The 15,141-nt window shown below is 44.0% G+C and overlaps 1 protein-coding gene across 3 annotated transcripts in view; it reads left to right on the top strand.

Moving 5' to 3' along the window:
• Positions 1 to 15,141, top strand: part of FRMD4B (FERM domain containing 4B) — a 130,026-nt gene that overhangs the window by 37,791 nt on the left and 77,094 nt on the right. The window contains exon 1 of one of the 3 annotated variants that reach the window (XM_065845694.2): positions 8,933 to 9,217. The exons of the other annotated variants lie outside the window; for them this stretch is intronic. Within the exon in view, the coding sequence (XP_065701766.1) occupies positions 9,056 to 9,217 (162 nt within the window). The 5' untranslated portion in view covers positions 8,933 to 9,055. Of the gene's footprint in view, positions 1 to 8,932; positions 9,218 to 15,141 lie in introns of those variants that run through there. 3 annotated transcript variants of the gene reach the window in all.

Raw genomic sequence — 15,141 nt, forward strand, 5'->3', positions numbered from 1 at the left:
AAATCTGTATTTTAATACAAAAAAAATTCTGGATGGCTTGAGTAGCTAATAATTGCAAAATGCCTGCTGAGGCCAAGGAGAGAAGAACCGAGCAATGGCAGGAGGAGCTGCAGGATGTGGTGGTGAAGATCGCTGCTGGGGGTTGGTGTGTTGGTGGGGCAGCACGTGGAGCTCTTGTGGCATGCCCGGCCTTGCTGTGTGAGCCTATTGAGGGCAGCTGGAGGCTTTCCACTGGTTTGAATGGGCTTTGGATCAAGCCCATGCCATGCTGTTTGTTTATTTTGGAGGCCTTTTGAGGACAAAAGCACCCTTTTAATGGCTGTTCTTTTTCCTTCTCCCTTGGTTCAGTTGCTCCTTGTACCCCTTGGCTCTGTGATGCTGGGTATACACTGACTTTCTGAAGGGCCAGCAGCTCTTGTGCTTTGGAAAGCTTGCTTCAGTCTTATTTGTAGAGATGTTAAGTGCTCTGTATGAGCAATGTGGGGAAATGCCATGAGCTATGTGACTTTCCATGGTCAAACACCCGGCACTGAGACTCACCTTCAAGAAAGACACTGCTAATGCCAGAGCTCATCTGCTCTAACAACAAAACGTACCAATTTGCCTCCTTCGAAATTCTAGATGGTTATTCCCTGTTTATTTGCTCAGAGCTGACAAATGTGTACTGAACAGGTACTTTGTTAGTAAAATGAGGCACTAATTGCTGTAACAAGAGATGATACATTGTGAAGTGATGGATTTTTTTTGCTTCCCAGCTCAAGGAACACAGTGCAGCGTACCTGTATTAGAAAATGTCATTCCATAGCACCGAGAGTGCTGGCAACTTAGTATATAGATTTAAAGTACCATGGTCTGAAACTGCTGGTAGGGAGAAGAAGCACAAAGACATCCAAGATGGTCTCTTTGTTCATGTTTAATAGGATGTAGTTATCTGAACTCTGTCATTTGAGCATGTATTCAGGGAAGGACAAGCCCTTTGCTAGGTGTACACCTTTCCTGGGCTAGGCATGACCCATAAAGTGTAATCAAGGACAGAGTATTGCTCTGAGTCATGATTTTTTTCTGGAGGCTACAGCATCCCTGGGTTGCTCATCCTGAGAGAATGAATGCACTGAGGATATAATTCTAATAGTTAGACATCATTTATTCTCAGTCTTTGAAAGATTCCTGTCAGGAGAGTGATAGGTTTTGGGTTGTTATTTCTGTGTTCGTGGCCATAAATATCATGCAAAATGCTGAAACTTTACTATCTCATTTATGCTTTCTCTTACAGCACTGTAGATCTCTGCCTGGTATTTAGGTTGTGTAGTAATTCTACCCCATTTGTCATTTATTAACTAGGCTATAAAATAATCGTAAAGCTGGGGTAGCCCTGGGTTTTCATGCTTTTCACATATTTATATCTACCATGAAATACTTCATCCAAAAGTAATTACCTGACTTAGTCTCCGTTTAATACTCCTTGACAACTCAAAACGCAGGAGTTGCTGCCCCATATTTGGCTGCAACAGCTGTGGGGTGATGCCAGCACCCATTGCAGGCTGGTGCCTGAGGGAAGCTGAGCAGGTTTGGTACTTGTAATGGAGTGCAGTGCCTGTCCCAGTGACTGGTCAGCAAAGCTGTGGAAGAAACTCTCCTGCTGCTGCTGGATCTATGGGAAACACAGGACAAACTGGTGGGGCTGGATGTGTTACCCTGCCTGGAATTCCGTCCCCTTGGTTGGAGGAACAAGATGTTGCACCAGCCACTGGTTCAGAGGAGCAGGCTTTGAACCTGCCGCTCCTCTGATAAGACCCTGAAGCATTTCAAGGCTTCAGTGAGGTGATGGATGGGAAGAGTGACATTGATTACTAAAATGCAAACCTCAGAGAGGTGTGTGGTGTTGCTCTCAGCTGCTGGGAATCTGCTGTATCAGGACTAGGTGGGAGACAAAGGGGACTGTGATGACCCACCCGAATATTTGGGTACATAAGGTGGAAATTTAGTCCGAAAGGTGTGTCAGGGCACCAAAGCTCTTATGATTTTAACACCAAAACTAGGATGCTAAAGGTATTTAGTGTACTTTGTTGCTCCCCTGCCTGTTCAGGGGAGGTAGAGGTGTGAGACTACTGAAACTGCCGTCATAGAGGGAAAATGTGGGTTTGTCCCTTTCTATAACTTTTTTTGTGGCATGTGACAGTTGTCTGTCCTTTTGTTCCACAGGGTCTCAACACCTTCTGTAGAGGCTCCTTGTCTCTTTTCAGGCTTAGGCAGCATCTCTGTGGCCTGGTTATTGGGAGAGGAGTCACAAGCACAGTCTGTGTGTGAGCTAGAGGCTACAGGGCTGAATATTAGAAAGGCAAAATCAGCAGCTTGGAGGGAAATAGCTCCTCCTGCCACAATCTCCAAAGGCAGTTATGGCTTCTCCTTTGTCTCATCACTTCCCACAGGTCCCCCTGGAAAATACGGAGGTTGAGGGGTGTCTCTCTCTTGCAGGGGCCTGGGCTAGTGCAGGATGAATAACTTCCTTCAGCAGCACCACCACCACCTGGTCACCCTGTGGCTCTGGGTAAAGCCCTCACCTGGGAAGGTGGCGGTGGTGGTTGTGTCACTTCTCCGCAGTAATGAGGATGCCCCAGGTTTCCACCCTGTGCTCATTTGCTCTCCTGTTTCCTCCAAATGTGACTTGGGAGTAGCACCAAGTGCAGGATGATTTCCCATGTCACCAGTGGTGACTTTCCCCTCCTAATTAACCTTTCCCTGAGAAGGAAGCCCTTCCCACCATGCAGAGAAGAGGAAGATGACTCTCCAGGCTCCTGCCCCATCCTGGACTGGGAAAGGCAGTGTTGCACTGACCCCATGGACATCCTGACCTGCTGTACTGGGTCCCTTGGGCAGGTGTCCATGCCTGGAGAGCTGCAGACAGTGCTGCTGGTGGCTGGGTAGATGTCAACCTTCCTGCTTGTTCCAAGCCTGCTCAGCTTGCTGCCAACCTGCCCTGCCAAGAAAGGGCTTAAAGATCAGTCTGTCTGAAAGCATTCACAGGCTTCGTGTGCGTGATAGAAACAAATCCTCTTTCAGCTGGAGATCAAATTTTTTCTCATGCATTTTCATCCTTCTTTCCCCAAGTCTGGGGTGTTGCTTCCCCTTATTATGTATCTCCTCTGTGCAAACTGCCTTTATGGTGCTATACACGTCTACTGATTGAGAAATAAGTGTGTATAAATTTAACATTTACCTATATACAAATTAAATAGCAACATGCATTAGAAGTTGTGCTCACTGATGCCAAATTGCACGTAGACTTCTCAGACACAAGGTCCATACGCTTTAACTGAGGTCAGTGGAGCTTTGCCAAATTGTAGCCCTGATACACTGGCCGTAAGGTACTGGAGGAGCTAGTTTTGTGTTACAAAAACTGGGTGACAAGTACTGATGGCAATAGCATGGTAATGAGAGACGACTTGTGAAACTGGAGCATATGCTACTTGTTTTGAACCTGACCTGATTTTGCAGGTCTAGGTATAGCGGGTATGAAAGTTTGTTGTTTGAAGAATCAGACCAAAAACTGTTTAATCATTTACAAAGTTAAAAGGCAGTGGCACTTCATTTCTGATGTGAAGTGCAAATTAGCTTACTATGGGATACAGACTACAGGAAATTCATGTTTCTGGCACAGTGGCAGTTCATATTCAAAAACGTATTTATTTGTCATGGTGTTATGTTTATATCATTAGTGTAGAGCAATATATGTATAGCTGAAGCTCTCCGAGAGGAGGGGAAAAGGCAGCACCTCGTTTAGAAGTAGGTAAAGCTGCTGTTAAAGGAGCTTGTTAGAGGTTATGCCTCTTCCAGAGAGAAGAGCACTGGGTACCAAACCCTCCCTCTGCAGCTGTGGATTGTTTGGGGTGTAGGTGGGGTGTAGCCACTTGATTTTGGCGCAGGTCAGTGGGCAAAAGCTGGAAATCGAAATTCCTGGTGCAGCACCTGGGGTGGAGGGGAGGTGTGTGTCCAAATACCTGCATCAGATGCTGTTATTAGCCTTAATGAAGGGTGGCATGGGCCTTTCATGCAGATTTTATTTGCTTTCTAAATTAAAGTTTGGTAACATGAATGGTAGACAAATGATTCTGGAACTGTAGACTTATTTGTGAGAGGTCCTCAAAATTTATGCCAATATAAAGGATTTAAGTGGGTTAGGAATATTTTGGGTGTGTCAGGTTTTTTGTTTGTTGGCTCTTTGAGATTATTGAAAAACAAAATTGGTTTGCAAACACCTTTTACTAGAGGTTGAATGTTGCTTCAAAAGCTCTCAATCAGGGCAGGTTGGATTACAGACTTATCCTATGTAGTCGTGCTGCTTTTTAAGCATCTTACATATTGAGAGGTTAAAACATCAAGGAGAGGGTGACCGATGACTATATTTCACTTTATCTTTATTAAATTGGTAATTAAGGGCCAGAGTGTTGCAAGAATTATTTTTGAAAAGTCACTTCATCTTTATTCAGGGTTAATTGTATTAATGCTCGCAGCTTGACAGGCTTGTGCCATGATGGGAATTTTAAATAAAGGTGATAGGGATATGCAGCTTCAGTTTTGTCTGAGAAAGTTCTATTTCCTAAGTAATCCTGTTGTTCATGCTCATGAAAACCTCTATAAATCAGCACTTCCGGGCATTTTTGAAAATGTGTTTCTACAAGCTAACAATGCATGATTATACGACTTTTAAATGGAGCAAAATGGGAAGATTTCAAAAATCTGCACACAGATGTGTGCAGAAAGGAGGAATGTCTGGGTGCAGCAGCATGAGTTGGGACTGTAGCTGGTTTCCTGTGGGAATTCAGTGGACATGTGGTACCACAACCCTTTGGGTCCCAGCGTGGACCTCAATGATACTGAGCATTGCCTTGAGACCAGCCTTGGGTATCAGGGCTTGAGGGTTTGAACCCTGGGACTTAAGGTAACGGCAAGATTTTAAAATAATGGTGTGTGCCATGAAACAGAACCATTTCTCATAACCTTCTGTGGACCATCTTGGTTTTTGTTTGTTTTTTATCTTTGCTGAACTTTGCTATTTACTCTATGGAATACTATGGGTGTTGGTTGCAGCTGTGTGTAGTCAATATAGGAGGACAAATTAGGGATTAAGGTGTGTTTTAAAGCACCAGCTAGGGCAGACATCTGCTAGCTGATATAATTAGGCATTTTGTGCATCTGTACAATACCTCACTTTTTACTGTTGAAAGTTCATAGACCAAAAGTGATCAGAGCTTTGATTTCATTGCTTGCAGCTAGGGACTTTGTGTGTGCGTGTGTCCTTTTTCCTATATGTCTAATCAAAAGTTGTACCTAGAAGCAATACTGCTTTATAGATATAAGGAAAGATTGATGCTCTTGTCCTGTGGTCTCACAGGTAGATGAATTCTCTATTCATGTGAACTTCATACAAGCTACTTGGAAAAGCAGCAATTTGGCTAAGCCTTGTTCCATTCATTTTGGCACAGAAGATAACATGCAAGGAAGCCTGAAAATCCACTTAGGATCATCTTTTCCTGTTATGCTGGTAGCAAACCTTTGTTCTCTTTTAATACTCATTATTCTGGAACTACAATCAATAATGTAAGGAAAAGCATGAATCTGCTACACCAAGTTTTCTGTCTTCTTTTTAACTGATGTTCCCCTTAGATTTCTGTTTTGTAGGCTTATTTCTTATCAGAAATGAATGCCCTGTTGTTCATATGACTGTACATCAAATAGATTTGCAACAGTTGTCTCCCATCTTGCCTGAAAGTGGAACATACATCTACAAAGACATCTCCTAAGATATCTGTCTTCCCTTCTTCCTTGTACAATAGAGATCTAGATACTCTACAGCCATGGTAAACCATCTGAGTATCCTACTGGCTTTCCCTTGCTGAATTTTCTGTCATTTCTGTTCTTACTCTAAGGAGCCCTGCATATTATTTAGGTATTTCAAATTAACCCACTTGGAATCGGGTTCTAAAAGTGGAAGTCAATAAAAATTGAGGTCAGTTTGAATGGGTAAATCACTAGCTGCATATTATTAATGAAACACCAAAATTATTCTAAATTGCTTTAAGCTGCTTTTTGCTTCATAAGCTTTCTTTACTCTTTTTTTGTTTCGTGAGTGTTCAATGCTGTTCCCCAGGTTGAAGGGACAGTGCACCATGGTATGACCAGTGCCTTATGTTCTTGGGTCAACTGGGAAGGTGAAGTCCAGATGGTACTTGCTGCTGATTTCTTTCATTACCTACTTTGTCTGCAGAAGGAATGACAAGATGCGTGTGAAGCTTTTACTCACGAGACTGGACTTGAAGTCCTTGTACCATAAACAAGACCCAGGAATAGGTTCTTGCCTTGCTCTAGCCTACATGTGGAGCTATAACTTTACTATAAGAGTATGAAACCTGCACAAGGTAGTGAAAGTATTGATGGGTTAAGTCGTTGGGAGAGTTGAAGGAGGGCCTGAGCTCCTATGGCTCTTCTTGTTGAGATGGAGCCACCTGAGGCCATCACTCAGGCACACAGTAGCTTGTAAAGCATGAAGAGTAACAGTGCCAAACATTTAAGTTCAACTTAAAGGTACTGTGGATAATGGACCAGCTTTAAAATCTCTTGTACAGTGTTAAAGATGAGGATTTTCTCTTCTAATTTTTCACTGTAAGGTGATAGGGAAACAAAGGTGCTGAGGACAGCAGACACAGAGCAGAAGCATTTGAACTTTTCATGGTAGGTTGGTTGGATTTTCCTGGCACGGGACAGGGCTGTTCCCTGCGCTGTTTCTTTAACTACAGAGCTTCTTTTCTTTTAGAAATGGAACTTGGAAAATTGGATTTTCTTTTTTTATCTTTCAGTATTTAAATTTGGGTATGACTTGACCATAATGGACAGATGCTATTGGAGATTTTCCTGGCTGTTCTTCTCTTAAGCAGCATTATCTGAAAGAATGGCAATTACCCACTGCCAAGCCTGGCACTGGTATGGGCTTAGGTCATTGGAATAACTCTCTCTAGATATTTGCTGCTGCCACTCCAGTGAAAGATGAAAAGTTTTTCCCTTTCATACATTCATGCTGACAATTAAGTTCTCTAAACACAGAACAGTGATGATGGGCAACACTGGAGGAGGAGATGGAAGACTTTCTTGCGGCTACAGGCTCTAAGACAGCATTCGAAGGGGTGATAAAACTCACAGGGTGGATATATGGATGCTGGATTTCAATGCAGAGCCTGAGTCTTTACTTGCTTCTTGTTATAATAAGCTGTATGTCTCTCTGCACCAGCTCACTTCAGAAGCTTCTAATAATGTTTGAAATAGAGTTGTTGTTGTTGTTGTTTTCCTCTTGTGAAAGCAAGACTTAAAGATATTTAAGCTCCTTGGCATCTGCACAGCCAATTGATAGCAGCACCAAGAGGAACAGAGCCACCCTTGGTTTTTTATGTATAAAAGGAAAAAGTGTGATTCCTGGAAACATACAGGTCCAAAGCCTGTCTAAAATGTGCAGTCATCTGTCTACAGAATTACATCACCCCAAATACGACACAGGAGTTGAATGCATGAGAATAGATTTGCCATAGGCAGAAGGCTTATTAATAGGGAATAAAATAAGCTTAGTGAATATTTGCACTGTACTTTGAGCATGCAGAATGTCTTCTTCCCATGAACAGCATTTGGGACAGGGCTGCTGTGACTCTGGTGTAGAGGCTGTTTGCAGTTGGTGTCTTTGGAGAAGCAATACCAGCAACACCCTGGGATTTACCTTTCCCATGCAGCCTCTGTGCAAAATGTTCGTGCCCCCTGCTCATTCACTTAATTGCACAAGAGATTACTTTTATGGAGAGGTTGGTCTCCTGTTTGTTTGTTTTAGCCAAAAAGCTGCTCTTTGAGTAGTTTCTTCAGCAAGGTGTGGATGGTGGCATGTGGGGCCCCCTGTAGCTTCTGTCCCAAATAAGCTTAGGAAATGTCAAACCTTCTGAGGAGTCTTAGAAAGATTTAATTGCCCTTTGACTCCCCATTCTCCATTAGCTTTTAATAGGAAAGAGCTCACAAATGAAAGGTGCAGCTTGCTGGCATTAACAGTTTAATCCCTAGAAGGGCAAGGTGCTGCTTAATTTTGTACTGACTATTGAGGCAGGGCTGGAATCTCCTGTGGGCTATTATGTCAGTGTTTATTTGCTGTGGGATGTTTGTGAAGAACTCCGCTAGCACAGGCAGCTTTGTTTCTCATGCAGCAAGTACTGCATTAACGGAGTTATGTTGAAGAGTGGAGCAAAATCATCTCTTTAGCAGGTGTTCAGCATTTAACTGGTAGATGCAACAGCTGGCAGGAGATGTGGAGTGGGGACATGGCTCTGTGCTGTGGGCATCTGTCACAGTCGGAACTGGAAGAGAAGTTAGTCCATCTATTTCTACAGGAGCTATTCTGATCTTTTATTTTTTACTTCCAATTGCTGGCTCCCACAGGTGCTTTTTTAAAATAAGATTTCTAGTGTATGATTTGAGCACGGGTTCAGCCAGGAGAAAATGATGACAGCTTTGTTCCCTGCACAGCAGATAAGGAGGTGTTGGATGTAGATAACACTGGGCATTAGGCAGGAGCTGTGCGAAGTGCCTGCCCAGTTTACTGAAGAGCATTGGCGATTAATGCTCTCAAGTGGTTTCCTTCTTTTCCTGCAGCGTCTAAATGGGGTGTTTGTCAGGGCACATGGCAAACGGGTTAAATTTTAATTAGAAAACATAGTGGTAGCTACTGAAGCTTAACAGAGATTTCTGTAAGCTGCTAAGAAGGACAAGGTTGCTGTGTGAGCTGCTGGTGGGGCTGAGCTAGTGCAGCCGCTGGCTCTGCTTCAGGCGCCGGGGCACGCCTGGGAATCTGCCCAGGAAACGCTGTGAAAGAGGAGTTTGTTTTAAGGCTTGACCCTGGCTCTGTGCAACACCCCTGGCCTCCGCCTGCCGTATAAAGCCAGGCTGCGTAATGCCAGGCGTTTGAAGGGGAGAGCGAGAGCCAGCAGCAGCCAGCAGGGACGGGGAGTTTGTTTTGCTGGTGGAGCAGCTCATGGCTTCGGTGTTCATGTGCGGGGTGGAGGATCTGCTCTTCAGCGGGAGCCGCTTCGTCTGGACGGTGACGGTGGCAGCACTGCGGAGATGGTACGCTGCCCGGCTGCGGGCGTGCCGGCAAGCCCTGCGAGCGTGGTGCGGCCTCCGGGACGTCTACCAGGTAAAAACCCCCCAGTTATCACTCCAGGTTTTGTTTAAGGAAAAAAAAAGGCATTTTGCCACCTGATGGACATGTGCTCAGTCACCTGGCTGATTCCTAAGTGCAGACACCCCAGGTGAGGAACATCAAGCCAGAGCCACCACTCAGCTGTGCTGCAAAGATATTTGGCAGGTTTATAATCAGGGTCTGAGCTGACGTCCAATATTGCCTTCAAACAGCCAGTGCTGTGTGCCTTAAATTTGGGGTTTGGGAGAGGTATTTTCTATGTGAAATGTGTTTTGTTAGCCAGTTTATCTAGAAGTGTTTTGGCAGATGACTGCCCTGTATCACAGCCCCTCAGAGCCCTTTTCACTGCTGTCACCATCCTTGTACTTGGGATCTGGGAGACAGAGCTCAGCACTCAGCCTGCGCTGCCATCGGGCACCCAGAGCACTATGCTGCTGTGGGAGCGACCAGCTGTAGCTTTTCCTGCTGTTTGTGTCATTAAATAGTGGCAGATTGTAATGTGATAATACTTTGCATCGCAGAGGATTTGTTATCTGGGGGGACTGCAATGAGTCCTGAAACAAGTATTGGGAGGTTCTTCTTCCTGCAGGCAAAATATACAGCACCTTACTTGCAGTAACTGTGGTGCCCAGCTGCAGTTAGGGTGGTGTCACTCTTTTTGGAGTCTGTTTTTGCTGGCAGTTATTTATTTTTGTATGTCTGTATTTTTGTCTCACGTGTAGACTTGTGATTTGTGCCTGGTTACAGTGTCAGTGGATGTGTTTGCTACATTGTGCTATTGTATTTCAAAGCTGCTTCTCCCCTCTCCTTGGTGTGTTGCAATACAGAGAATAACACAGCTCATAACAAACAGCTTTGCAGACCCATCAGGATGTAACTTCCATGGGAAAGTCATGCTAAAAGGACATCTGTGTCTATTTAATCCCAGAAGGATCTGTTGCTATTTAGCTTTAAAGTATGCCTAGGAGTGGGTGACAGTGCTACCAAGTGCTTGAATGCATCTTGGCATCTTGCACAGATGATGGATGTAAACACTTTGATATGTGACATGTCGCTTGAGGAACACAGATCATGTATAGTGAGGGAATGTGGGGGTGCAGGCATCATTGCTCCCCATTTGCCCACCTTTACTCATCTGAAGAAATGTGGGATGCAGCTTTGGCTCCCTTCTTTCTCTATAAATAAAGTCCAGCTACATCTGTACTGTGTGGATGTTATTTTTGCAGTCCACTCGTGTAAAGAGTGTGGAGCTCAGACTGCCTTTGCTCCTTGCTGTGTCCCCATGGAATCAAATCCTAGCCCTCCAGGGCTAGAATAATGGCTCAGTAAGGACCAGCTCTGACAACAACTGTATTCAGCCTGTTCAGCTGCAGTTCTCCAATGGTTGGCTCAAAGTGAAAAGAGATTTTTTTTTTTTAAACAAAGTGTGACTGTACCTCTGCCCAAACTTACTGTGTTCTAGTGGCTGTTGGTGCATTAATCTGTCACCTTTATAAAAAGCATCACTGACTTTTGCCTGTGTCCTAAACTGGGGTGTGAAAATTGGTAAAGAGAAGACTGGTCCTTCTGTCATCCTTCTAGGTGGTCCTTAAACCAGAGGGGGAACAGAGTGTGTCCCTTTCCCACTCCCATCTGCCCACAGCTTGTCACAGCCATGAGGAGAGCACAGCCAGACTGCTGGGGATGTGCAGTGACCTGTTGCTCCAGGCTCACAGTTCTAAGGGTCATTCCTGGGAGGTGGAACCAGGCAACTCTCACATTTTAATATCAGGAATTTCCTAGTGGCAATTTGGGGTGTATTAAGGAAAGATGGTTTAACGAATGCCCTGCAGCTCTTCCTTGGGTTACATAAAGTGTTGCTTTTTGTGCTGAAGACTGGGCTCTTTGCTGCTGAAACCACTGACAGTATCCCAGCTGAGTCTGGTGGGTGCAGGGCTGAGCACACACGATTAAACATCACTGGTCTGTTTGGATGTTGCAGCCCTGTAAGAGGTCAAATCAAATATGACTTTTCCAATTTTTTTTTTAAACACTTCAAGCTATGGAACATCTAGAGAGGGTAGCTGGATGACCTCTGCATACAGAGATGTATAATACTCTGAGCTGTGCTGTTATGCTTGTTCACCTGGGGCTTGGTGGAGCAATACAGCAGCAAAATGCACAGTGCAGAGCTCTGCACGGGATTGTTTCTATGTGAAGGTCGATGTTACAGTGTCTATAGGACTAAGCTCTAATCTTGGATGTGAGATGTGTTGCATCATTACCATACATCCTGCATTATCTTGAGCAAAATTGTTTTCCTTCTCTGTGCCTTTTTTTGTCTATAAAATGGATACAACACCACTCTCCTACCTAGTAGGGATGCTGTTTAAGCTCCTGCTAAAATAAGCCCTGTAGTTAGTGCAACCAGATGAAAGCATGGTTTTGCTTTGTGTTCTTACTAATATTGGCACCAGGACAGGTGCTTAACCAAGTTCTTTCCCAACTTGGCTTTGTCAAGAATGTTCATATTTCTGTAGCTCCTTCACATTAATATTCCAGGTGTGAAAAGTACCACAGGTTGTATATAAAGGCTTATTTGACTGAACTTACACTTTTGCCCCCTGTGTGGACTCCCTGGGCTGTGTATGGTGTAATAAATCAGGAGACAAGTCATAACTTTGTCACTGAGCTACGTGCAAGGGACATACAGGGAGGGGTGAGGTGATGGGCACTTGAGCTGCTGGTCAGCCCTGGAGGCTTCAGTTTGCTTTGATCCATATTTGTGGCTCATGCCACTTTGTTGTGTCAGTGGCTATTTTTGGGTGGCTATTTTCAGTTTTTAATCATCAGTACATTATTGTGGTGAAATGAAAGCCAGTAGGATTTCTCCCTGGGCTGGTAACTTTTGAGGTTGGTTGTGGTTTAGTTTTGGTTGGTTGGTTTGTATGTTGGTTTTTTGTTTGTTTTTTTCTTGTTATTGTTTTTTTTGAGTCTCAGCACAAAGAAGCCACTAACACCCTCATGCTTCTACACAGGGTTCTCCCCTACATCTTCTGAAGTCAGCAGGTGCAGAGGTTGTTACACAGGCAGAGCTGTCTGGCTGGGGAGGCTGAAATCTGCTCTGCCAGCATAAAGCCTTTACCTGTCTTAGTACCTTTAGGTACAAAGGAACCCCCAAAAAACCCAACTAGAACAAATGAGCCTTTGTCAGTCACCTCTTCTTCAGCCGTTGTGTTTCTAGCATCTCCTGAGGTCTTATAGGCTGTTGTTTTATTTGGTCACTAGTGTAGGGACTTCAGCCCCAGCCTAGCAAGCTAAGTTCTGGCACTTTCGCAAGCTGGTCTCTGCTCCAGGGTGCTTGCCATCATCTGCCTCTACTGCCAAAGGAGAAGGGATGTCCTATTTGTCCAGGCCTATTCATCTGGAGGAGTTTGAGAGCCAAAGTGCTCATGAGGTGTCCCATTTTCCTCTGAAATAACCTCTGAACCCATGTGAGGGGAAGAGGGTTGTACAGTATATGAATTTATTCTCTCTGCATGCTTGGGTTGTATGCCAGGGAACATTGTCTTGTCTGTGGCAGAAAGCATCTGAAAGCCTGTCCTAGAAAAACAGAGACTTGCAGAGACAGCTGATGGAAGAGCTGGCACAGATCTTCTTTTAAACTACAGTAAGTCAATACAAGCTAATGCTATTACATCTTGGAAAAAAAATAGGTGAGAATTTGGCACAGGTGCCTTCATGCAAGGGTACCCCTTTCCTATGAGGGAAAGGAGCCAGGGCTGTGTTTTGTTGTGGAAAACTGGCACGTAGTGCTTTGGATTGCCAGCTGAGCTTTGGTGGGGTCTTCCCAGAATACCCCAAAATCCACAGTGGAAGTGTGTGGCGATTCTGGGTGTCCTGACACTTCTTCTAAAATCAAGTTTTTGGCAGGGCTCTCCCATGCTGGTTTTATAGACCACTTGTCTTAAATCTAATTATAGAGCAGTAAAACAGAAAGTGAAATTTTTATTAATATATAAATGTGGTTAATAAGCAGCGGCAAAGCCAAAAACTTTCAAAATCACTCATCCTGTGTTCAGTTACTTGTGTTATCACTGGCCTGACTTTCATTAGGATGTCAACACTAACATACTTTAGTGCCTGCCATCCTGTGAGGTATGAATACAAAATTTCACCTAGACATCCCTCATCAGTTATTTCTCTTTAGCCCCTATGCCTTAAGCATTAAAAAATAAAAGAAAATTGCATCAGTCTATTTGATAATGGAACTAATTTGTCATAAAATAAAAACAGGTGAAGTGAATACTTTAGTGTCAGGGTTAAAGTGCATGTCAGTCAGCCTGCTCATGCCAAAGGGGAAAACAGAAACAAGGCAAACTGTCCCCAAACTCCCTGCAGAATGACACGTAATTAATATCTGCTGGACATAAAACCAAGTATGGGAGCATCTTCGTGATTAAGCTGTTCAGTTATACTGGTAATTTGGCTAAAAATCTCTGGTGTAAAAGTGTAAACTGAATTCACGTGGGTTTTTTAGACAAAGTGCCTTTTAACCTCTGAAAGGTCACTTGCTCTGTATGAAGTGAAAAAATTTTGCTGATGAAGCACAATAAATAAGCTTCATACATGTGTCTGTCTCATGTAGTTGGGGTGGAGGAGCAACAGAGGAAGCGGCTGACTTCTGTTTCCTACAGTGCTAACATAGTTGGTTTGGATAGCGAGGACCATGTTTCCTCTGTTACCACACCTAAACTTTTCGTTATAAAAAATGCTGACGACAAATTGCAGAAACCTTTTTTTCCCTTTTCACAATGATGGAGGGTGGTGTGCTGGCACAGTAAGGGTGAGCACGATGTGAGAGTGCTGTGTTGTCAGGGCAGAGCTTTCCTTCCTCTGGGAATGATGCTCAGAGGAAGGATCTCTAGCATCCTTACAGCCCAGGGCTTTCCAAAGGAAGCCTGAAGACCTTTTTGGAGGATGCTGACTATGTGCCCCTTCGAAGATTCAAACTTAGGTACTGGGTGGTTATCTGTTGCTCTGGAAAAGACTTGCTCTGACTTCCTTCATCCAGCTGTTTTCCTTTTTGAAGGGGTCTGATCTGCTCATACATCACCTGCAGAACTTTGGTTCTGCTTGAAACCCCTGTTGCATCTGAACATGACAGTTTTCCCCAGGGCTGGGGCTTTGGGAGAGACCCCTGCAGAACTGAGGACAGGACCAGCAATGGGCACTACATCCCAACAGCTTAAATTTGACTTTACATGCTTCCAGCATCAGCTTTCCAAAGCTCTCTGCCAGACATATTTCCATTTGAGTTCGTGATATGTTTTCTGTTTGAGACAGTTTATTCAAACAAAAATACAATTTTTGTACTGCTCCTCCCTCTTCCTTAGCAGACAAACTTCACAACCAGACTCTGAACTTCATCTCATTTCCTTCAGGGTGTTACGGTGCCAGTTTCAAACAGTGCCTTCTATTCACTAACCGCTTGGCCTGTATAAATATTTTTTTCTTCGATCTGACACAGTTAACAAAATATGTTAGATTTCAAATGTCGCTGGCGCCACTTCTCAGAACCAGGCTCCTGTACAAAGGTATCACTGCATGAACTTGCCTGGATAAATCTCCATTTTGGTCTTGTGCAGAGAGGCTGGCCAGCTTGTTCTGAATGGACTAGAGGCTTATGAAAAGACAAATTAAAAGTGTTTCAGGCACGTGCTTGTTTTTCCATACTTCTTTTTTTCCTGTCCTTCTGAGCGTTTAGCTTTCTGTCACTCCTTTTGCTAGCGCTGTCACTGCAGTTCTTTCCAGTCTTGGATGGACTGTCCATGTGCTTAAAATAACACTGTGCTATCTTTGTCTCCTCATTTTCTGAAAATCAGGCCACCCTTGCACAGTCTGTATTGCTCTTAAAACCTCTGAGTCATAATTAGTGA

This window comes from Patagioenas fasciata, chromosome 10 (assembly GCF_037038585.1).
Source record: "Patagioenas fasciata isolate bPatFas1 chromosome 10, bPatFas1.hap1, whole genome shotgun sequence".
NCBI lineage: Eukaryota > Metazoa > Chordata > Aves > Columbiformes > Columbidae > Patagioenas > Patagioenas fasciata.